This window comes from Leptopilina heterotoma, unplaced genomic scaffold, assembly GCF_015476425.1.
Source record: "Leptopilina heterotoma isolate Lh14 unplaced genomic scaffold, ASM1547642v1 Lhet_54, whole genome shotgun sequence".
Taxonomy (NCBI): domain Eukaryota; kingdom Metazoa; phylum Arthropoda; class Insecta; order Hymenoptera; family Figitidae; genus Leptopilina; species Leptopilina heterotoma.
In genome coordinates, this window is record NW_025111118.1 from 6,667,879 (window position 1) to 6,694,210 (window position 26,332).

General features: G+C 28.6%; 1 protein-coding gene and 1 long non-coding RNA gene across 6 annotated transcripts in view; one reads left to right on the plus strand and one right to left on the minus strand.

Moving 5' to 3' along the window:
* Nucleotides 1-26,332, plus strand: part of LOC122508474 (tricalbin-2-like) — a 45,818-nt gene that overhangs the window by 13,779 nt on the left and 5,707 nt on the right. For all 5 annotated transcript variants that reach the window (XM_043621848.1, XM_043621846.1, XM_043621843.1 and 2 more), the window contains 5 exons: nt 9,054-9,232; nt 18,686-18,936; nt 22,519-22,604; nt 23,439-23,634; nt 25,939-26,306. In XM_043621848.1, coding sequence (XP_043477783.1) covers nt 9,170-9,232; nt 18,686-18,936; nt 22,519-22,604; nt 23,439-23,634; nt 25,939-26,306 — 964 coding nt within the window. In that variant the 5' untranslated portion in view covers nt 9,054-9,169. The remainder of the gene's footprint in view (nt 1-9,053; nt 9,233-18,685; nt 18,937-22,518; nt 22,605-23,438; nt 23,635-25,938; nt 26,307-26,332) is intronic.
* On the minus strand, nt 6,561-7,732 carry LOC122508479. The gene is made up of 3 exons (XR_006302236.1): nt 7,531-7,732; nt 7,364-7,451; nt 6,561-6,954 (listed from the first exon to the last, which is right to left on the minus strand). It is a non-coding gene; the product is annotated as an uncharacterized LOC122508479 (long non-coding RNA).

The following is a 26,332-nucleotide window of genomic DNA, read 5'->3' on the forward strand; positions in this document are numbered from 1 at the left end:
CGATCACGCAATCTTTATGGTCTCACGGCCAGTTATGATGCGGTCGTCGTTCTTAGAGGTTATATTTATACAATTTTGATTTCAACAGTAAAAGCTCAATTGCAGGTAATTTATTTTACTGCAACATTAGGAAATCAGAAAAACCTTTCATTAAAGTACAAAAAAAAAAATGTTTACCTTATTGAGTTCTATATTCTCCGGAAATATTTAGGCACAATATTGAAACAATATTGGGTCAATATTAGGACAATATTGAAACATTATGCTTATACTGAAAAAAAACTTTATTTGAGATTTAAATAAACAACTACTTGTATATTATTAAATAAATATTTATTTACACCAAATAAACTTATTTATTTTATTTTGTTGAGTCAATAAAAATGTATTTGTCAATTTAAATGATACTTGCTTCAAATACTAAAATTATTGCTTCAGATAAAATTCTATTGACTTAAATAAAATAAAACTAAATAAATTTATTACCAATAAATATTTATTTGATAACAGACAAGTAATTTGTTATTTCAATCAAAAAAATTTTTTCCAGTATAGACAATTATTACCTGACAATATCCCCTCAAGAATATAATCAATTTAGCAGCAATATTGAATAATAATTAACTGAATACTGGTGACTAATAATCGTGCTATATTTGCGTTTTAATCCACTAGAGAAAATTTGATAACTTTTACCAATTTTAATTAAATTATCCAACTAGAGACAATCTGATAACTTTTACCAATATTAATTAAATAATAATTCACAGCGAAAATTTTCCCGCGCGTGTAATTATACTTTTTCTTCCACACATAATCCTAAAAAAAAGCAAAGAAAAAAATCAGTGCCAAAAATCAACAGAAGAAACTATCGGCGACCTATCAATATACACCCGACGTGCCCTAAAATCCTCCAAAAACGTGTTCGCATGAGAAACAAAATGTGCCAGTCTCTGATAAAAGTTATATCTCAAAGGTCATTTACCATCACAGCGTGATTCGCCAACAAGATAAATATGAAGCTAATTTGTAAAACTCTTAGGTCCCCATTTTTATGGGTTGATCTTGATCTTGCAAAAAGAAAAAAGAAAAAAAGAGAAGAAAAGATAATAATCGATCTTTTTGAAGGAAATAGTCCTAGATTTCGAGAACGTCTTGTAATATGTATAAATTTTGTCTTAGGTCGCATTTATATAATGCCAAGGTCGTGTGCCCGATTGCCCTTAGACGTTGATCTTATTTAGTACATGTTGCCTGATGAATATCTTCAAAGGGGAATCAGGCCGTTGCGTGAAGGATCCAAGAAATGTTATATATACATAGTAGTCTTAATTAATTTTGATACGAGACCTCGGAATTTCGTTAACTACACTTCCTCACCTACTAACATTCTCCCCTATATGTTACAACACCAAACAGCATATCATTTCATCTATTAATCAATTTTTAATTGCAACCTAAACAAGCCAAGACCAGAATTTTCAATCCTAACATTTTAATTTCCAATTTTTAATTTCGAATTCTGAATTTCGAATTTTCTATTTTAAATTACGAATTTTTAATTTTAAATTTCGAATTTAAAATTTTTAATTTTCAACTTCTAAATTTCCATCGAATTTTTAATTCAAAATCCAATCTCCATTATCCAATATTTTTACCCACGTCGATAAATTCCATGGAAGTACACCCCTGGAAATTCCGTGAAAATTCCGTGAAAATTCTGCAAGTTTCATGTTTTAATATTATTTTAACATTTCTATTATGATTAAAGTCTAATAATAAGCTTTGTTGCAATTTTTTTGCAAAACTTGAATGAAATATGCATTTTGCAAAAAAATTGCAATAAAGCTGATTATTAGATTCTAAAAATGATTAGACATTTAAAAAACTGCTCTATTACATTTAATTAAGAATTTTTTTAATTGTAAAATTATTCCAAAATACCAAAAAATTATTTTCTAATTAAATATTTAATCATTATTAATATTATTCCATAGGAATTAAGATTGTCAAAAAATTTCAAATTCAAATCTTTATGAAATTTAACAATAAATTATAAGAATATCATTACAAAACATGAAGATATCGATCACTCCGAGTCGAATCACTCCGAACTCGGAGTTATCGATATCTTCATGTTTTGTAATAATTTAAATTTCCATAAAATTTTTCAAAAATATATTAAACTTATTTACAAAAATTTTAATAAAATCCTTCCCAAGAATTCAATTATTTTTACAAGTAATAAAATTTTTCACACGAATTCAATTATTTTCATAAATAATAAAATTTTTCATAGAATTTCAATTTATTTTTAATACAATTTTAAATAAATTCTTCAAAAAATTTAATTATTTTCAAAATTTTTTTGCAAGAATTCAATTACATTTCACAAATCATGAAATTCTTCGCTGAAATTCAAATATTTTTAATATCTACTATTTTAATAAAATTTCTTAAATGAATTCAATTATTTTCATAAATAATACAATTCTTGATAGGATTTCAATTATTTAAAAAAAATGTAATAAAAATTTGTTGCAAAAATTGAACTATTTTCATAAACAATAAAATTCTTCACAGGACTTCAATTATTTAAAAAAATGTAATAAAAATTCTTTACAAGAATTAAATTATTTTCCTCAATAATAAAATTCTTCACAGGATTTCAATTATTTTTTTATAAATTAATTTTTTGTAAAATTTCTAGAAAGAATACAATAAATTATTCTTAGCAATATTAATTAAATTTAATTATTTTCAAAATTTTGAATAAAATTCTTTCAAAACATTAAATTATTTTCAAAAATTATATGATAAGTTTTTTCAAAAGAATTCAATTATTTTTATAAATTGTGAAATTTTTCCCAAGAATTTAATGATTTTCATGATATTAATTTTAAAATTCAAAATATTTTATTATATAAAAAATAAAACGTTACGTATTTTTTGAACAATCCTTGCAATATTATTTTTTTTATTGACATTCTTTTAAACAAAAATATATTTAAATGATTTTTTTTTCATTCGCAAAAGAGAAAATAAATTTTTTTTGTAATATATATTTCTTTTTTTTAACATTCAATTATTATGTAAAATTTTAACCGAAATTCATTTTTAAATCAATTTTTATTAGAAAATTCTAAGAGAATTCAATTATTTAAATACAAATAAAATGCAAATAAATAATTTATTGAATAAATGAATGTTTTTCAAAATTGAATCCTCATAAAGAATTTTATCAACAAATTTTTAAATAATTCAATTTATCGAGGAATTCGATTAAAATTGTATTATTAAAAATAATTGAAATTCTATAATAAGTTTTATTATTCATGAAAATAATTGAATCTCGGTAAAAAAATTTATTATTTTTAAAAATAATGTAATGTTTGATTTAAATTTTATCAACACTTTTTTTAAATAATTGATATCTTTTGAAAAATTTTATTATAAAATAGATATTGAAAATGATTGAATTGAGGAAAATTTTTGAAAATAATTGAAATTTTGACAAAAATTGTATTAAAATTTTTAAAAATTCAATTTTTTCCAGTACTTTACTAAAAATCCCTGACTTTTCCCTGATTTTCCTGACCTATGACAAACCTGGAAATGTTAAAATATTTTTAAAATAAAGAACTTGCAGAATTTCCATGGAAACTCCACGGAAATTCCATGGAGAAGTTCCATGGAATTTCCAGGGGGTACTTCCAAGGAATTTTTCGACGTGGATAATTCCTTTTCTTTTTAATAAATTACCCACATTTTAATTACACGGAAAAAAGCTTTACCTGAAATAATCTACAAATTTTAGCACATTAGCTAAATTTTTAGTTGTTTCAGTTAAGACTTTCGCTATTTTAGAGAAACTTATCGATGTTTCAGGCAAAGTTTCTTTTCCGTGTAGCAAAATAAAAAAAAAAACCCTGAAATTGTCGACGAAAACTATTTTTAGGGGTTTGTAGTAATAAAAATGTAACTATTTTCACTACTCCTATTCATTAAAGTAATTGTGAATAATTCTGAAGTATTTTCTATATTCTAAACTAAAATCTTTGAAAAACTTTAGAAATCTAAAATTGTAAACCTAAAAAAAAGAACTACTGTCGAAAAAAAGAAAAGAATTACAATTATCAACATGAACTTGAAAATTCAATGAATTGTTCCATCAATTATGATTCAAGTGACATTTACCTCTGCAGACTTTTAGCTGAGCACTGATTGGTGCTCGAGAAATCGAGGAAATATATGAGCACGCGACATTATAAGTGCAAAGTTGTGCATGTCAGGTCATACAAGTACTACCTTCTGACCGAGGTCATATACATAGTCTCTTACAGCAGTTTAATGACACAATATATTACAACTGACAATTGAGTTACCTTCTCTGATAATTACAACCAAAACAACAGGCAAAAAAGGAACAGAAAAATATTGTTATGCACACTTCGGACTTCGGTTCAAAAAAAATGAAAAAAAATAGTGCACTGAAAAAAATTGTATTTGATTCATGTAAACGATTACATGTCTCTTATCGCATATAAATATTTACATGAATCAAATAATTTTTATTTAAATCAAATTCTATTTAAAGCGCAAATAAATTCTATTTAGAGCAAATAAACTCTACTTGAACTGAATATTTAATTAAATATCATTTAATTGACTTAAATAAAAATTAACCGCGTACAACCGTACAAATCATGTCTTAATCGTGTCATCAATCAAATTTTACAGTAACTATAAAAATTATACTGCCCATAATTATTCAAATTCTTCTCCCCCTAATGTTAAAAAGACGAATAATTTCCACATTATAAAATAAATTACCACAAAAATAAAAATTTTCTACAGAGTTGCCACAAAAATTTAATTTTATTTTTCCCTGACTTTTCCCTGAGTTCCAGAAAAATTTTTCGACTTTTTCCCTAACCCTGAAGAATATTCTGATTCACTCCAAAAACTATAAATTTAAATTTTCAAAGATTCTAATTTGAACCCTCTTCGAAATTCAATTATTTCTAAAAATTCACGTTATAATGCTTTTAATATTTTTCAATTATAATTTAAAATTTTAAGTGCAATTCATTTTTTAATCAATTTTTAATAGAACATTTTCCAAGAATTCAATTATTTAAGTACAAAAATAAATAATTTATTAAATAATTGAATAATTCTTAAAATTGAATTTTTATAAAGAATTTTATCTAAATTTTTAAAAATAATTGAATTCTTTCGGTGAATTTAAAAAAAAAATTTTTAAATGAATGCTATTTTCTATCATTTTATTTAAAATTGAATAAAAAAAAATTGAAATTTTGCGATAAGTTTTGTTATTTATTAAAATAATAAAATTCTTGCAACTAATTTAATTAAAATAATTGAATTCCGGAGAAAAATATTATTATTTATGAAAATAATTAATTGCTTGTGAAGAATTTCATTCAAGATTTTTTTAAATAACTGAATTTCTCAGAATTTTTTTAAATTTCATTAAAAAATTGAAAATAATTTAAATCTGAAGAAGAATATATTATTACATTTTTTTTAAATAATTGAATTCCTGTGAAAAATTTTAGTATTGAAAAGAATTGAATTTTCGGGTAGAATTTTATTAAAATTTTTTAAATAATTGAATTGCTTCAAAGAATTTTATTTTTTACGAAAATAATTTAATTTGCTTCGAAGATTTTTACAAACATTTTTGACAATAATTATATTCCTAGGAAGAATGTTATATTTTACGAAAATAATAATTGTACCTATTCTATGATCAATTTTATTATAATTTTTCAAATTTATACAGCATTTTATGAACATTTTTTAAAATAATAAATTGATTTCATGCAAAGAATTTTATTCAAATTCTTTTAAATATAATAATTGAATTCCCATAAAAAAATGTATTATTTGTGAAAATAATTGAATTCTTAACAAGAATTGTATTGAAAATAATTGAATTATTTATAGGAAAATTTTATTAAAATTGCAATTTTATTAACTAAATCTTTTAAAGAATTTTGTCAACATTTTTTTAAATAATATAATTTTTAAAAGAATTTTATCTTAATTTTTCGAAATAATTGAATTTCGGAGAAGAATTTTATTATTTATAAAGATAATTTAAATTTTGACGAAATTTTTTTTAAATTTATGAACATAATTGAATTTATGCGAAGAAGTTAATCACTTTTGAGATTTATAATTAATAATTTTATGATTGTTCTTCAAGAATTAAGTTATTTAAAAAGAAATTATTGTCAAAAATAGAAAAAATTGAAGGTTTTATATTAGAATTCTTGTCAATTTCATAGTTTATGTAAGCAAACAAAATTTACACACAAATTCAAAATTTTCTTATAAATTCTAAAAATTTAATTTTTTCCAGTACTTTTATAATAAAAATCACTGACTTTTCCTTGATTTTCCTGACTAATTCTAATTTGCCTGACTTTTCCCTGAATTCCCTGGCTTCCCTGATCTGTGGCAACCCTGTTCTATAATAAAAATTCCCCATCTCCGAATAAATAGGAAAATTTATTAAGAGAAAGCATATTTGGTGAAGGAGGAAACATATTAGGGTCAGCGCTGACACAACATTGTTTAATATTGTTTATAAAGACTCACTGAATCAGCACATCCCACGTCGAATAACGATGCGGACAGCTAAAAGGCAGCTTTGCTCAAAGTTTCTCCCGTATTTTGCCATCAAACAATGAAGATATATCCCAAAGTCCTCGACATCCATCCAACGAAGATGAATATAGCCATATATAGTTGATAATCTCCAAGCCATTTGCCCCGGGAGATCCCTCCTCTGGGTTAGAAACTAAATTGAAATTTGGAAAATAACCCTTTGCAAAGAGACCCGATCCAAATGACTCGAATTTCTCGTCCGGCTACCAAATTAATTACTGCTCAACTCTCCTTCATGTAGTAGTGGTCATCAAACTAAAAAAGAGAAATTTATTCATTAAACAACTACTTTATGTACGGATAATAATCTCTATAAATAAATCGAGAACCAAACGTACATTTTTAAAAATCAACTACTTAAGTTAATATAAAAATATATTTTGACGAAAAACCATGTTTGTTCCAAAAACGTTCTTACGACGTTCTTATAACGTTTCATATCCGTCAAATAATGTTCCAAAATATTTTAAGAACGTGGATGTTCAAATAATATTCTAAAACATTATTTGGCTAACAGGAAACGTTCCAAAAAGCATTTAAGAACGTTTTTGGAACGAACATAATTTTTTGACCAAAGGAAGTGATTCAGTCATAATTTAGGCAACAACAACTATCAAAATTTGTTAGTTCTATATTAACAATTTTTTCTGTATTTATAGCTTACCTATAGACACTGTATTAGCTGGAACGTCTAAGAATTTTTTCCATCCAAGATATGAGGGAAAATTCCATCCACCAAACATCAAAGTTGGCTAAAGATATAAAACAAAACTTTAAAGATACAATTCAAAACTTACGAGATAACTGAAAAATGACTGTTTCTGGATTTACCTTGACGGATCAAAAATATATTATCTCTTCTTTCTTCTGTTATCGTTCTTCTTTCTTGATACAGTAAATTACACGAACATATATTATTATGAAAACACGAATTATGCATCACAAGACTAAGCACACATTACTTAAAAAATCACATCACCATCAACAGCTGCAGTCAAATTACTAATAATTATAAAAATAATTTTAAAATAAAAATTAAAAATAATAATAATAATAATAATAATAAGAGTAAAACTAATCACTAAATCACATTACACTAACCGGTGGAGAGCTCCACCCCGCTCTCCACAGTGAGACACATCCAATTTACCGCACTTGTCTCCCCTTACACATGATTTCACAAAAAAATAACAATAACAATTCTTATACCAATTAGTAAAAATATTTACTAATTTGAATTAGTGTCTGGCCTTTTGCTTTTGAATTAGTCAATTTTATTAACAAATTAGTAAAAATTACTATTTGTTGGTAAAAACTAATTGAAATGCAAAAAATCAGTTACTAATTTAAATTAGTGAATACTTTTACTAATTCAAATTTAGAGAATAGCATCCTGCATTAATAGAACTTTTTCTTTCTCCTATAATGAATTTTTATCCTTCTTCCTAGAATACTCATCGCTTTTTTTGGTCCGACTCAAAAAACTCATAGGATGTGGGACGTACCTGAAACAATTTGATAAAATTAAATACAGAAATTTCCTGATTATTGTAATTCATCTACAAGAAGTATTCACTTAAAAAGATTACCTTGGCATTGAAGTAGGACGCAAAAAGGCAAAAAATTGCTAGTAATACATAATTAGTTGACTACTCAACAGAAAATTACCTGGTGATCAAGACGGAAATTTTTAAGTATGAGAAGAAGAAACAAAAATTTAATTAAAATACTTAACTTTAATTAAAAATCCATCTGATCCACTTTGATCCACAAGTATAACAGAATGTGGAGCCCACCTAAAAAACTATAATATAATAATAATAATAATAAAATTATAATAAGAGTAAATAAATAAAAGAAATTACTGCAAAAATACTCGCTTAATTAGTTTGGTTATCAAAAACAGTTTCGAGCATAACATAACATTTTTTTATTAAGACAAATTATTTGAAACATTTGAATAAAAGGAAACAAATTAATTTACTTATCTGTGATTCATAGTCTTGTAAATATTGATTCACCAATATAACACTTAACTCCCACACCTACACTGTAAAAAAAGGGAGTTGAATTTTAACTCCCCCGGGGGGTCTATAAAAGTCGCACCCATTGGGGAGTTAATGCCAGGGGAGTTAAATAAAGAGAGTTAAAATTTCACACCCAAATGCTAACTCCCCAAGGAAAAAATAACTCGCGCGGGTATTGAATGAAGGGAGTTAGAAATTAACTCTCTTTTGGAGTTGATTTTTGACTCGAAAAATTTTACTCCCAACTCCCGAGTCCGTTAACTCCCTAAATTTTTTACAGTGTATAATTAATTAGATTTATGTTAAAATTTGAAATTATATTTTCAGGAAAACGAGAAGGGAGTGGGAGTTGCAGTCCAATTGAAGAGTGCCCATTTGAAGAAGGGGGACCTTTGGGGCCCCTAAACGAATCTGTCAGTAACGGGGCCTCCGGGTCTATCAATATGACCCCTGATGATTCTGCTCCTGATGAAGAATTTGCCCTCGCAGTCAACCAAAAAACACAGGTGAGCTCAAATTTATTAGTTAAAATCAATGTCAATTTATCAATACTCCATATAATTTATATGAATTTTTAACAGGAATATTCTAATGTACAAAGAATAATTATATTTTTAACCCTAAACTCCATCAACATTTCCTCTAGACTAAAGAAGAAAGACATATAGCTTTAAACGAGATTGCATTCATAACTTTTTAATAATTTTCATTATTTTTATTAATAATTTTTATTCATTAATTCGGTAAAATATTCTTTTTTAAGGTAATAGGGGTATTTGCAATAGGGATCATTATTTGCAAGGGAAAAATAATAAAGTAACTTTTACTATACTTTCATATAGTAAAAGCTAAACTAGACTTTCAAATTCACAGTGATAGTAAAAGTTATGCTACATTTTTCAGTACAATTTACAAGTAAGTTGCACATAAAATAATAGTTGAAATGAAATGCCTTCAACAAAAAGAAAAACAAAAAAGAAATCATATTATTGCAAGCAGCGCAGTTCAATTTCGTGTATATCTGGTTTATAAGAACTTTCAACTGGAAAGTGTGGGTAACTCTGAGATTCTGCGGTTATTTGAAAGCCACAAGAAGCCCCGTCCCCATAAAGAGATTCAAAAATAAACAGCCATAAGCTGCTGCTACTAGTTCCCATCAATCGAGAGATAGAGTGAGAAATAAAGTTCTTTTTCTCTAACAAGTGTTATAGTCAAAACAATTTTTAAAAATCTCCCCATTATTATTGTATAAAATATTCTATATAAAATAATAAAGAAATATTTTATAAAATAATTTTTACTCAAATAAACAATTCGAAGCAAACGGTTAAAAAGAATAAAAAAAAGTTTATGTAATTTTTTTCCAACAGAGTTACGAATCTATGACATAGAAAGTAGTCATCATCATCATCAGGCTAAATTATAAATTATACGTAACGTATTTTTAACAAACCAAACATTATTTCAAGACGTCACAAGCTTTCAATATACTTTCTTGAATTCTATTCAACATTTCCTTTTATATCTAAAACAAATATCATTAAGATTAAATAAAATAAAAATTACTTAATGCAAAAACATATTTATATCTGGTACACAAGTACCAGACAATGTAAATGATATAAATTATTCTCCTATTTCTCATACATATTATACGAATCAAATATGATTTCAATTATTAATACTATTACAAAACTCCTGAAGATTGTAGGAAGAATTACAATTGTATATATAAAAATACTCCGTTCCGAAACAAATGCAATGTGAGAAGAACACAGAACAATGTTATCCACTGCGGAAACAAGCAGATTTCCCAAGTGATTTAAACTTGAGATCCCTGACTTTTCTACCGTTAAAGTAACTTCAATTAGTAGTCTTATTTTACGAAGTAGTGTATTTTACTGGGCAGGAATTTTTTTATTTTCATTTAAGAACTTACTTAAAATCATTTTTTTTAACTTTAATAATAATGATAGAAAATTTCAAACAAAAATATATTTTGTTATTATAATTATTATCATTTACCATATTTATTATTTTGTTTTATCACAAAAAACTTCATTTCTAAGCAAATAAGATAGGAGAAAATAATAAAAATAATAGAGGAGAACATTGGAAAAGAAATTAAAAAATAATAAAAGAAAATTCTCTCTGGTTTCTACGATTATTATCAAACAACAAAAGATGTTCCAGAATAAATGAGATTTAAATTAGTGAATAAAAACATGCTTTTCATAAAAGTACAATTACTAAAATAGAAGATAATGAAAGTAACATCGTTTAATTTCTTATTATTGCAAAAAAATAAAAAATCTTTATTAATTTATATAAATAGACAGAATTTTACTCTCGATATGATAATATAGAAAAGAAAATCAAACACAAAAAAGAAGCATAAGAAAATACATAAGTGAAATCTGCACGCAAACATCAACTTTGTAATTTACAAATGAGATTAGTTTTTTACCTTTATAATTAAATCGTTAATTTTAATATAAATAACACGAGAGTGCCTCTCTTTAAAAGGATCTCTTTTTTTCTTGTTAACTTCACATTGAAGATTTAAAATAATATTTGGTCTTGAAACTTCAACTAAGTAATATACTATTGCATCAAAACACAACAATTAAAATATACAAAAGATTTAAAAACTCAAACGTTTAAACTACTATAAATAAATAATTGACCAATGGGAAAACATACCCAAAGATCCTAACTAAAAAAAGCAAGCATATTGACCAGTGGGATTAAACACCCAAAGATCCTAAATAAAAAAACAAGCATATTGACCAGTGGGATTAAACACCCAAAGATCCTAAATAAAAAAGCAAGCATATTGACCAGTGGGATTAAACACCCAAAGATCCTAACTAATAAAAAAGCAAGGATATTGACCAGTGGGATTAAACACCCAAAGATCCTAACTACTATGAACAAGCATATTGACCAGAGGGATTAAACACCCAAAGATCCTAACTAAAAAAAGCAAGCATATTGACCAGTGGGATTAAACACCCAAAGATCCTAACTAAAAAAAGCAAGCATATTGACCAGTGGGATTAAACACCCAAAGATCCTAACTAAAAAAAGCAAGCATATTGACCAGTGGGATTAAACACCCAAAGATCCTAACTAAAAAAAGCAAGCATACTGACCAGTAGGATAAAACACCCAAAGATCCTAAATAAAAAAGCAAGCATATTGACCAGTGGGATTAAACACCCAAAGATCCTAAATAAAAAAGCAAGCATATTGACCAGTAGGATTAAACACCCAAAGATCCTAAATAAAAAAGCAAGCATATTGACCAGTGGGATTAAACACCCAAAGATCCTAACTAAAAAAAGCAAGCATATTGACCAGTGGGATTAAACACCCAAAGATCCTAACTAAAAAAAGCAAGCATATTGACCAGTGTGATTAAACACCCAAAGATCCTAACTACTATGAACAAGCATATTGACCAGAGGGATTAAACACCCAAAGATCCTAACTAAAAAAAGCAAGCATATTGACCAGTGGGATTAAACACCCAAAGATCCTAACTAAAAAAAGCAAGCATACTGACCAGTAGGATAAAACACCCAAAGATCCTAAATAAAAAGCAAGCATATTGACCAGTGGGATTAAACACCCAAAGATCCTAACTAAAAAAAGCAAGCATATTGACCAGTGGGATTAAACACCCAAAGATCCTAAATAAAAAAGCAAGCATATTGACCAGTAGGATTAAACACCCAAAGATCCTAAATAAAAAAGCAAGCATATTGACCAGTAGGATTAAACACCCAAAGATCCTAAATAAAAAAGCAAGCATATTGACCAGTGGGATTAAACACCCAAAGATCTTAACTAAAAAAAGCAAGCATATTGACCAGTAGGATAAAACACCCAAAGATCCTAAATAAAAAAGCAAGCATATTGACCAGTAGGATAAAACACCCAAAGATCCTAACTAAAAAAAGCAAGCATATTGACCAGTGGGATTAAACACCCAAACATCCTAAATAAAAAAGCAAGCATATTGACCAGTAGGATTAAACACCCAAAGATCCTAAATAAAAAAGCAAGCATATTGACCAGTGGGATTAAACACCCAAAGATCCTAACTAAAAAAAGCAAGCATATTGACCAGTGGGATTAAACACCCAAAGATCCTAACTAAAAAAAGCAAGCATATTGACCAGTGGGATTAAACACCCAAAGATCCTAACTACTATGAACAAGCATATTGACCAGAGGGATTAAACACCCAAAGATCCTAACTAAAAAAAGCAAGCATATTGACCAGTGGGATTAAACACCCAAAGATCCTAACTAAAAAAAGCAAGCATACTGACCAGTAGGATAAAACACCCAAAGATCCTAAATAAAAAAGCAAGCATATTGACCAGTGGGATTAAACACCCAAAGATCCTAACTAAAAAAAGCAAGCATATTGACCAGTGGGATTAAACACCCAAAGATCCTAAATAAAAAAGCAAGCATATTGACCAGTAGGATTAAACACCCAAAGATCCTAAATAAAAAAGCAAGCATATTGACCAGTAGGATTAAACACCCAAAGATCCTAAATAAAAAAGCAAGCATATTGACCAGTGGGATTAAACACCCAAAGATCCTAACTAAAAAAAGCAAGCATATTGACCAGTAGGATAAAACACCCAAAGATCCTAAATAAAAAAGCAAGCATATTGACCAGTAGGATAAAACACCCAAAGATCCTAACTAAAAAAAGCAAGCATATTGACCAGTGGGATTAAACACCCAAACATCCTAAATAAAAAAGCAAGCATATTGACCAGTAGGATTAAACACCCAAAGATCCTAAATAAAAAAGCAAGCATATTGACCAGTGGGATTAAACACCCAAAGATCCTAACTAAAAAAAGCAAGCATATTGACCAGTGGGATTAAACACCCAAAGATCCTAACTACTATGAACAAGCATATTGACCAGAGGGATTAAACACCCAAAGATCCTAATTAAAAAAAGCAAGCATATTGACCAGTGGGATTAAACACCCAAAGATCCTAACTAAAAAAAGCAAGCATACTGACCAGTAGGATAAAACACCCAAAGATCCTAAATAAAAAAGCAAGCATATTGACCAGTGGGATTAAACACCCAAAGATCCTAACTAAAAAAAGCAAGCATATTGACCAGTGGGATTAAACACCCAAAGATCCTAAATAAAAAAGCAAGCATATTGACCAGTAGGATTAAACACCCAAAGATCCTAAATAAAAAAGCAAGCATATTGACCAGTGGGATTAAACACCCAAAGATCCTAACTAAAAAAAGCAAGCATATTGACCAGTAGGATAAAACACCCAAAGATCCTAAATAAAAAAGCAAGCATATTGACCAGTAGGATAAAACACCCAAAGATCCTAACTAATAAAAAAGCAAGCATATTGACCAGTAGGATAAAACACCTAAAGATCCTAACTAAAAAAAACTAAACCTAAAGCTACCTAAACTAAATTGTTGTTGTAGTAATCAAGTAATTTCACGACCCGAACCTGAAAACGAGAAAGTCAGTTGCGCATGACTCGCGACGATTAAATTTCACGACCCGAACCTGAAAACGAGAAAGTCAGTTCCGCATGACTCACGACGATTCAATTATACGACCCGAACCTGAAAACGAGAAAGTCAGTTCCGCATGACTCGCGACGATTCAATTTTACGACCCGAACCTGAAAACGAGAAAGTCATTTACGGTTGACTCGCGACGATTTAATTTCACGACCCGAACCTGAAAACGAGAAAGTCAGTTCCGCATGACTCGCGACGATTCAATTTCACGACCCGAACCTGAAAACGAGAAAGTCAGTTCCGCATGACTCACGACGATTTAATTTCACGACCCGAGCCTGAAAACGAGAAAGTCAGTTCCGCATGACTCGCGACGTTTCAATTTTACGACCTGAACCTGAAAACGAGAAAGTCAGTTCCGCATGACTCGCGACGATTCAATTTTACGACCCGAACCTGAAAACGAGAAAGTCAGTTCCGCATGACTCGCGACGATTCAATTTCACGACCCGAACCTGAAAGCGAGAAAGTCAGTTCCGCATGACTCGCGACGATTCAATTATACGACCCGAACCTGAAAGCGAGAAAGTTATTTACGGTTGACTCGCGACGATTAAATTTCACGACCCGAGCCTGAAAACGAGAAAGTCAGTTCCGCATGACTCGCGACGTTTCAATTTTACGACCTGAACCTGAAAACGAGAAAGTCAGTTCCGCATGACTCGCGACGATTCAATTTTACGACCCGAACCTGAAAACGAGAAAGTCAGTTCCGCATGACTCGCGACGATTCAATTTCACGACCCGAACCTGAAAACGAGAAAGTCATTTACGGTTGATTCGCGACGATTCAATTTCACGACCCGAACCTGAAAACGAGAAAGTCAGTTCCGCATGACTCGCGACGATTCAATTTCACGACCCGAACCTGAAAACGAGAAAGTCAGTTCCGCATGACTCACGACGATTTAATTTCACGACCCGAGCCTGAAAACGAGAAAGTCAGTTCCGCATGACTCGCGACGTTTCAATTTTACGACCTGAACCTGAAAACGAGAAAGTCAGTTCCGCATGACTCGCGACGATTCAATTTTACGACCCGAACCTGAAAACGAGAAAGTCAGTTCCGCATGACTCGCGACGATTCAATTTCACGACCCGAACCTGAAAGCGAGAAAGTCAGTTCCGCATGACTCGCGACGATTCAATTATACGACCCGAACCTGAAAGCGAGAAAGTTATTTACGGTTGACTCGCGACGATTAAATTTCACGACCCGAACCTGAAAACGAGAAAGTCAGTTCCGCATGACTCGCGACGATTCAATTTTACGACCCGAACCTGAAAACGAGAAAGTCAGTTCCGCATGACTCGCGACGATTCAATTTCACGACCCGAACCTTAAAACGAGAAAGTCAGTTCCGCATGACTCGCGACGATTCAATTATACGACCCGAACCTGAAAGCGAGAAAGTTATTTACGGTTGACTCGCGACGATTAAATTTCACGACCCGAACCTGAAAACGAGAAAGTCAGTTCCGCATGACTCGCGACGATTCAATTTCACGACCCGAACCTTAAAACGAGAAAGTCAGTTCCGCATGACTCGCGACGATTCAATTTTACGACCCGAACCTGAAAACGAGAAAGTCATTTACGGTTGACTCGCGACGATTCAATTTCACGACCCGAACCTGAAAACGAGAAAGTCAGTTCCGCATGCCTCGCGACGATTCAATTTCACGACCCGAACCTGAAAACGAGAAAGTCATTTACGGTTGATTCGCGACGATTCAATTTCACGACCCGAACCTGAAAACGAGAAAGTCAGTTCCGCATGACTCGCGACGATTCAATTTCACGACCCGAACCTGAAAACGAGAAAGTCAGTTCCGCATGACTCACGACGTTTCAATTTTACGACCTGAACCTGAAAACGAGAAAGTCAGTTCCGCATGACTCGCGACGATTCAATTTCACGACCCGAACCTGAAAACGAGAAAGTCAGTTCCGCATGACTCACGACGTTTCAATTTTACGACCTGAACCTGAAAACGAGAAAGTCAGTTCCGCATGACTCGCGACGATTCAATTTCACGACCCGAACCTGAAAACGAGAAAGTCAGTTCCGCATGACTCGCGACGATTCAATTTCACGACCCGAACCTGAAAACGAGAAAGTCAGTTCCGCATGACTCACGACGTTTCAATTTTACGACCTGAACCTGAAAACGAGAAAGTCAGTTCCGCATGACTCGCGACGATTCAATTTCACGACCCGAACCTGAAAACGAGAAAGTCAGTTCCGCATGACTCGCGACGTTTCGAGTAAATTAACCGCGCGAACCTGATAAAATACCCAAAGGTCCTACTATAAGCAAGCATACTGACCAGTGGGAGTAAGTACCCAAAGATCCTAACTACCATAAACAAGCATATTGACCAGTGGGATTAAACACCCAAAGATCCTAAATAAAAAAGCAAGCATATTGACCAGTAGGATTAAACACCCAAAGATCCTAAATAAAAAAGCAAGCATATTGACCAGTGGGATTAAACACCTAAAGATCCTAACTAAAAAAAAGCATAATGACCAGTGGGATTAAACACCCAAAGATCCTAAATAAAAAAGCAAGCATATTGACCAGTGGGATTAAACACCCAAAGATCCTAACTAAAAAAAGCAAAGAAGCATTGACCAGTGGGATTAAACACCCAAAGATCCTAACTAAAAAAAAGCAAAGAAGCATTGCCAGTGGGATTAAACACCTAAAGATCCTAACTAATAAAAAAAATCTAGCACATTGACCAGTGGGATTAAACACCCAAAGATCCTAACTAAAAAAAGCAAGCATATTGACCAGTGGGATTAAACACCCAAAGATCTTAACTACAATGAGCAAGCATATTGACCAGTGGGATAACACAACCAAAGGTCCTAACTACAATTTGCAAGCATGTGATCAGTGAGTTTACGCGCAAGGCTTCAAAGTACTATTATCAAGCTTTTATCAAAGATTTATCAAACTTTTACTTATCATTATTATACTATACACACTGACAATGTTGATTATACAAAGTTATGCATAGCAGATTTCTGAATTTTCATTTTAATTTAGAAGAAATTTTATTTTACATAAATGAAATGTAAATCTTTTGGGAAGTTATTTAAATTTATTTTTTCAAAACCTAAATTTAAATCTCATTTAAACATTTTTTTTTTTTTTTTTGATTTAATGGCTTTTTGCAAAGCAGATAGCCAAAACACGATTTAAATATTTTAGTATTAAATTTTACAATTGATTTTTAAATAATAATTGCCTTATATTGTACGTACACGTCACACGAACAATAATTTATAATTTGCAACAATAGAAAGTATTTATTTAAACAAACTACAATTTGATTGAATTCGATATAAATTTGTCTTTAGGACTAATAATCTTTTTTTGTATCAAGTATAAATTTATTTGATACTTATTTCTTTTATTTTTATGGCAAATAGTTCCCCTGGGATTTTAATACAAAAAATCGTTAACTGATAAAAACAAAATATTTTACGTAAATTGAAAAGGAAAAATTCCTAATAATTAAACCGTTATGTTTTATTTACATATTTTCGCATATTACTGAAGCAGAAAGACATAAAAGGTATAAAAGTATCTTAAAATTTTTTGTCCACATTCATTTCTCTAAGGGAGGTTAATGACGTCTCAAATGACGTCAAGAAATTTCTTTGTAGTAAACACGCGATATTGCGTGAGTTAATATGCAATTGGGTTCCTTCGGTTTCATTTATTGGGTGTTAAGTATGTTTTTACATCTTATTATTTTCCTCAGTACACTCACATTCATTACCCCCCATCAAAGAAAAAGAATTAAAATATTCTTCTCAAAGAACTTTCATCCAGTTTTCCCCCCAAAAAAAAATTCTTTCACTTGAATGAGAATTAATGGTTGAAAGAAAGTATATTTAAATATATAATTTACCTGTCTCTCTGAAAATCATTATGGAACTATTTTTACTCTCCAATAATTATAATCTTGACTTTTCGCATGGAGTCAATAATTGTCGTCTAAGTATCATTATATAATTTTCTATAGTGTCATTAGTGTAATATTTAAACCTTTTTTTATTGATTTTAATTAACTTTAATGCTAGAATTTGAATGTTTTAAAATTTTAAATATGTCCTAAAGATTCGTAATTATATTTTCTTTTTTTCAAATGGAAAATTTCTATACGATAAAATTAAATATTATTAATATAATTTATCTTTTACTAATATGCAATAAATAATATAGAACGTACATTAATTTGCATCAATATATCAATATTTTACTTAAATAAATTAAAAGAATAAAAATAAAAATTAATGTACTCAAAGTTTTTTTGTTTTTGTCTATTTTGTTGCAGAGAGATGCCGAAATAATACGAGGATCACTCTATTTAGGAGTAGCTTTAACAATAGCCTGGATTGTTGGAGCCGCAGGACTATCTTTGGCATGGCTAGTTTTAGTTTTAGCCGTGGCAGGTACAGTAGTCAAAGGAAGACTATCTCGATTACTGCAAACAGCACTGCATCAAGATTTAGCAAGGTTACGAAGAAGGAGGGCTCTTTACAAAGACGAAACTGCCGAATGGCTCAGTCTTCTCGTAAATCGATGGTAAGCAAAAATTTCAAACAAAAAAATTACAATAGTCAAAATCTGGATCAAAAAACCGAATATCAGAGTAGCAGGAATAAACAAAGAACACTAACAGTATAAGCCCATTTTAAAAAATTAGTATTTTAATTACTATACTGTACTTTGAATAATATATAAATATTCCGAGAAGAAAGTAAATATATTTTCATTTATTCTTCGCATATTCCAGTCATGAAAACGAAATATATTCTAATATTCTATTATGGGAATCTCTATGTTTGGGAATAAAAAAAATTCACGTACATATAACGTGATTTCTATTTATATACAATGAATCCTATTAACTTCAAACTATTTAAATAGAATTGTATATTCTTCTCAGTATTCAATTGAAAGTTCATTGACTAACTCCGGAATTCTAAACAATTCTGAAATTGAAATTTTCAACCACTACCTCTTTATTGTCCAAGAATAAAAATTTACCTCACTGTCTGTTGAATCACTACAAACAATGAAATGAAAATAATTTCCCATTATTATTTCAGAAAAAAGGCAAACAATATTTTCAAAATTGACTTCAAATGTCATGAATCTTTTTTCAAGAAAAAGAAATGAGAAAAGAAAAGGAAAGGAAAATAGACAAAGTTTTTATAAAAACAAGATGAGAAATCCAATTCGTGAATTTTATCAAGAAAATTTTTCTTTTTAGAATAAAATTTTATCAGACATAACAACTTTTTCTTCGTCGAAAATGAAATTGTGTTTTATCACTGTAGACCAAAAATACACACACACCGATTCCAATTTGGTTGTTTTTCAATTAGGAAGAGAACTCTTTCAGACAAATTACTAAAATTTGTTCGGAATAATTTCGCTACAATTGAAATAGAAAATAATTTTGCAAAAATTTTTGTTTCTAGTAAAGTAGTGATCTCAAGGTACATATATACTAAAGGGAAATGAACTCTGTTATAGGAAATGAGCTACTAGCGCATTCGTAAACATTCCACATTCCTTCTATTACCTTTCACGTTATAGGTTCTACACGCGGTCAACACTAGAAAGCATTTTGCCACCATATAGCTACCATACATTGGCAAAATAACTAACTATATTCAACATGAGACAAATATTCTCCACCATCATCTACACAATTCATTTTCTTAAGACGTCGGTGAAGTTCGCAACGTTTATGATCAACGATTGAAAAAAAAGAATTATTTTCCTACAAAAAAGAATAAAATTTTTTGTTCGTAAATATTTCTTCTGTAAATCATTATTCAAAAAACTAACCAAAATATTTTCTATACAAAAATTAATAAAAATTTGCTTAAAAAAATATTTTTCTTATGAAATCGTTGATTATAAACGTTGTGAACTTCACCAACGTTTCTTAAGCTGCAAAAAATTCTTTCAATCTCTATTCTATTCTATTCAAATAATTATTTAAAAATCGTTTAGTTCGTTCAAATAATTGTTTAATAATTTATTTCATTCAAATAATTTTCTCTCCAGTAGAAATAAATTAAGAGCAATATCCCAAATAAATTCCAAACTCTCTTCAAAAGACACAATAATATAAACGGTAGTGAAATATTTCCCAATGTCATAAAAATTATACATTAGCTTTTTCCGCATATACGTCAAGTCATTCGAAATGAAATAAAATATAAATTTCATATTCATATTTCTGGCAGTAAATGTAGTTTGAGATAAAGTTTAAAAGGCAGTTTTACTGATATGGTAAGTTATAAGGTTCGCTATGGCAATGGAGCATTTTACAAAAGGGTTTGACCGCGATATTGCTTTAATGGCGTGAATTCATTACCGCACCAAAGAGTGCAAGAAGAAAAAGGTCCGCACACATATAATTCAATGCATTGCAATGTCGTGGGCGTTTGACCAGTAGGTGTAAAGGATATATTTTCAAAGTATTGCCCTGCTGTTCTTATATATATACTGCACCTCGTGTACACACCACTTCCTGTCTTGCGAAAAAAATTTACAGTGAATCACACTTTCAATCTTTCATTATTCTTTTCTTTTCGACAATTTCAAAACGATGTCAGTCATAACGACAATAAATAGTGATTTGTTGCATAAACAAACACAATCAAATATAAAATTAAATCTAAAGATTAATTTCCCTACATTTTTGGAATTTTCTCTTATTTTTGCATGTGGTTTAAAAATAAAATAAAATTCCAAAAATGTAGGAAAATTAGGTAAAGATTGTAAATGGAAAATTTTAGATTTGAAATTTGATTTTTTATTAAATCGCAGATTTTGTACACTAGGAAATTAATTCCCCAGGGAATAAATAAATAAGTAGAAAAACAATTCTAGACCAAAATTTATTTCATAAATAAAGTAAATATTATTTGTAAAGTAGAATATTTTTTTATTCTCTTTTTTCGAGGAGGAAAAATAAGATTGGCTTTCAATTATCTGATTTCAAGTTTTCATGGGAAAGAATTAAAGTCAAGTGTATACTGCATTCGCTTCTTTTTGCAGCATGAAACCTTTTTCTTGAACCTGAGAAACGGGTCTATCAAGTATCCAAATACGAACTACTCTAACGACATTGAGATTAATGCAAAAAAATTTACAAAATATATCAAGGGGATAGATAAACATCTAAAAACTTGTTCACTTCTCGCGCTTTTAATTTTCACAAGTTCAACTCCTATTGTCAACAATTCTATAATTTACGTAATTGACTTTTAGAAAATTTACACTTCCCATATAATCAATTGAATAAACTCCGATTGGAAGAAATTACTCAATATTATTTAATTTTTAAACTCGATCGAAAAAAATCAATTAATTTTTCAATTTAATTTGACAATTCTATTAATTAACTAAATTAAATAATGAAATAAATGAAAATGTACACCTATAACAACAATAATTATAATTACAAATAACAATATGAATTTAAATTTACTAAAAAAAAAATAAAACAATTTGTAAAACTTATCTGTACCTATTTATAATAATAAATAAATTGCGTTTACTTGACATGATCAAAAAGTTGAATTCACAATGAAAGTTTTGTGAATAATGTATATGTGTCTAATTGGAGCGGTATCTTTTGCCAGGAGTTAATTCCTATGTGTTGGAAAAGAACCATGAATTAAAGATGGGCCACGCGAGCTTCCCAAGAAACACCCTCAAATAACTCTCGTATACAAATATACTTGATACGTATATATGTGAAACAACAATTGTTATTAATGCAACTAGATTATAATTTACATTCTAATTGTAGACCCTTTAAAATATTCAAAGCATAATCCTTTTTTTTATTATGTTCTATATATCTAAAAATAGTCAATGAAAGTTTAATAATTATATCCTCATAACTAGAAGCATGCGAGAAATAAATTAGTAACGGATATTGCCATAAGAAAATAAATATATAAATATATATTCATAAATCATAATATTTTTCTAAAATACTCTATTTTAATAGAGATAATATATCAAAACAAACATTTAAAAAAGCCTCAAAAATAAAATCCACAAGAATAAATAAATTTCCCAAATATAAAATAAAAATTTCTATTAAAAGAACAAAAATTTAATTTCTAATTTCAGGTGGAGGTTCAGTGCTGGGAGTATTTTTTCACTAGCAAAGGAAAGACTCGAGCCTCTGTTGAATGAAGCAAAACCTGGAATTCTTGGTATTGGTCTTCAATAAATAATTTACTTTTTATTTAAGTTTTCGTAAGTTTTCTTTAAGGATATTTATACCTAAAAATTATAATTTAACTATAAACAGAGTTTAAGCAAAATAATAATAACCTTTTCACATTGTACACTGTTTTAATTTGTTTAATCAAACTTCAACTTTACACCAAAAAGATTGAAAAAATGTTTCAATTAAAATTAATTAATTAGAAAGATTAAAATATCTTTTATAGACATCTTTCATTCTATAGATAAAACCCTATTTTTAAAAGTGTATTTAACAAAAAAATACATCTTCTCACAGAATAAAAATATTTCAAAACAATACCAAATGCAAAATAAACAAGAAAAATATTTTTACACAAAAGTGTATGAATAATTAATCATAAAAAAGCCACAAATTATTCTCTCCAGTATAATCACAACAATAAATCTAATACTTGAAAAGTCCGTTAGAAAATTTTTTTGTTAAATAAATAAAACGAAAAATAATCGCAGCTTAAGAAACGGTTTATGTAAACTAGGTCGGTACAATTAATGATGCATTTTTTTCTTTTTCGATAAAATCTCCTATTGTTTCACGAGGGAGGAATAAAATATATGCAAATAAATTATTATAAAGAAAAATAACTGAATAAAAAAAAATTAAGGGAGTAGACTTTTTTAGCCAGATTTTTAACTGCATTGCATAAATGCAAAAAGAAAAAAAATACTGTGTATAAAAAACGAGAATCACTAAAAAAATCTATTTCCTGTGCAACGTTTTTTAAAATTCAATTATTTTTGATTAAAATGTGGAATAAATTAGAAATAAATTGATTTTAAAGGACCCATGGAATTGAGAGAGTTGACACTTGGCGAGCAAACACCATGCCTAACAAGAATAAGAACCCTCGATTACAGTGGAGATGACGACACCCTTGGAAATCGTCCAGGTTCAACGAAATTATCCATCGAAGCGGATTTACGATTAGATTGCGAACAATTTCGAATGCTCATCACTACAAGACTCTTCGGCAAAGGGTGAGTTATGAAAACCAATATTTATTGCTAATTCTATAAAAAGATTTCGCCACCGGCTTCAACCATTTTTTTCTATAAATGATTTTTTATATATAAATGATGATAATTCAATACTGCATTTTATCCGGATGTTTAGATTAAATAAAAATCAAGGCTCGAACCAGTAAAACTATTTAAAAATACGGACTTTACGGACCAAAAATAAAAAATTACGGACCAATTACTGGCAAAAATATAACCAGTCCGAGTCAAAGAAGAGAACATTTTACTTAAAACTATAAATTAAATTTTGCATAACTATAAAACATGAAGATATCGATAACTCCGAGTCGAAGACTCGGAGTTATCGATATATAATAATTAATAATAATAATTAATGACTGAGTGATAAAATCATTCACAATTCAATTATTATTTATAAGAATTTTTAACTAAAATTCTTCTTTAAATCGATTATTTTTAATAATTTTCGAGAAAGTTCTTTGACAATTTTCAAATCCATTCTTTTACAATATTCAATTTTACGAAATTTCAATTATCCGTAAATTCTTCAATTAAATAAATATTAGAAAATAAAAACTTAAAATAATATTAAAAAGATTCAATTAAACTTTTTCAAAAAAAAATGAATTTCAAAATTCAATTATTTTTAAAAATTCACGCTATATTGCTTTTAATATTCAATTATTATCTAAAATTTTAACTGAAATTCATTTTTAAATCAATTTTTATTAGAAAATTCTACTAGAATTCAATTATTTAAATGCAAAAATAAATAATTTATTGAATAATTAAATGTTTCTTAAAATTCAATTCCCACAAAGAATTTTATCAACAAATTTTTAAATAATTGAATTCTTTCGACGAATTTTAATAAAATTTTTAAGAATAATTAAATTTCTCAACGAATTCGATTGAAATTGTATTACAAATAATTGAAATTCTACAAAAAGTTTTATTATTTATGAAAATAATTGAATTCCTATAAAAGGGATTTTATTATTTACAAAAATAATTAAATCTCTGTAAAAATTTTATTATTTATAAAAATTGTTAAATTATTGCGAAGAAATTTATAAAAAAATTTGTAAATAATTGAATTCCTGTGAAATTTATATTATTTTATGAAAATAATAAATTAAATGTTTGCGTAGAATTTTGTTAAATATTTTTTATATTTTAAAAATATTTTTTTTATTTATTTTTTTTTATTTAAAAATTGATTTCTTTTGGAAAATTTTATTAAAATAGATATTAAAAATCATTGAATTGATGAAAATTTTTGCAAATAATTGATATTTTGCCAAGAATTTTATTAAAATTTTTGAAAATAATAATTGAATTTTGGAGAAGAATTTTATTATTTATATAAAGATAATTGAAATTTTGACGAGAATTTTTAGAAATTGTTCAACATAATTGAATTTTATCAATAAATTTTCAAATAATTGGATTACGGATAAATTACGGATTTTATGGATCTTTTTTTTAAAAAAAAAACGGACTTTTACGGACTTCAAGCAAATTTACGGACCTAGTTCGAGCCCTTAAAGAATCATAAAAAATTTAACATCTTTAGAAATCTGTTGATGTGTGGTATTTAATAATTATCACACTAAACTATAAAATTTGGTTTAAACGATCGAAATATTTAATGTGCAAAATTTATGCAGATTATAGTGATAATGAATCACATCTGAATATATGAATTTAGTAGGACATAATTTATTTTCGGATAATCATTACGAATAGAAGACATCTTAATGTTGAAAGCAAGTTTATGAATTTGATTGATTGTAATTATTCTACTTTCTAGTATTATTTTTATACAATATAAATATAAATATGTACTGTATTGTATAATCTATTTATCTTTTTAATTCTCTGTTTCTATTTCAATAAAATATTGTCTATGAAGCACGTTGTTAGATAAATGAAATATAAACGCAGGAATCTTTTTATAAAGTATGTATTGATCCTTCACAGCATCTATTAAAAGAGCTATAATTATGCACCTACATGGAAATAAGATACATAAATTTTAAATTCTTGAATGTAATTATATATATTCCTACTATTGAAATTAGGTCAAATGTTCTTTATCTGAAACTTAAGTGATCTTATAAATGGAAGAAAATAATCTAATTTGTCTTTCCTTAAAAAAAACCCTATTTGTTAAAATTTGTTTCCTCTATCATTTCTTTCGCAGAGTATAGAAAAATAATAAAATCTGTTAAATTTTTAAGAATGCTACTCTCAGAATATAAATAATATTAACGTAAAATGAAATCAAATTCTTTCTAGTGTTGGTATGGATGTTGATTTAGCAGTGGAGAAATTATCACTATCGGGAACAATTTTAGCAACTCTAACATTGGATTCAATGGCACCATTTCCGCACGTAACGCATTTGAGCGTAAGTTTTATCGAAAAACCCGATGTTTGGTTCAGTGTGAAAGTATTGAAGGCAGTACAAATGATGGAGGTCCCATTGGTGAAGACCTGGATTCATGCAGTTGTCTCCGATGCTCTTGCGAGCTGGCTAGTTGATCCAGGTCATCTAGAACTTGACCTAAGGGCTCAGGAGAGACCTGGACCTGGTTTCGATAGTGTTATAAATTCTATTCCACAAGGAGTACTCACCGTGACCCTAAACCAAAGTGGATGTCCAGGTGAGATTCAATATTAAATTTTAAAT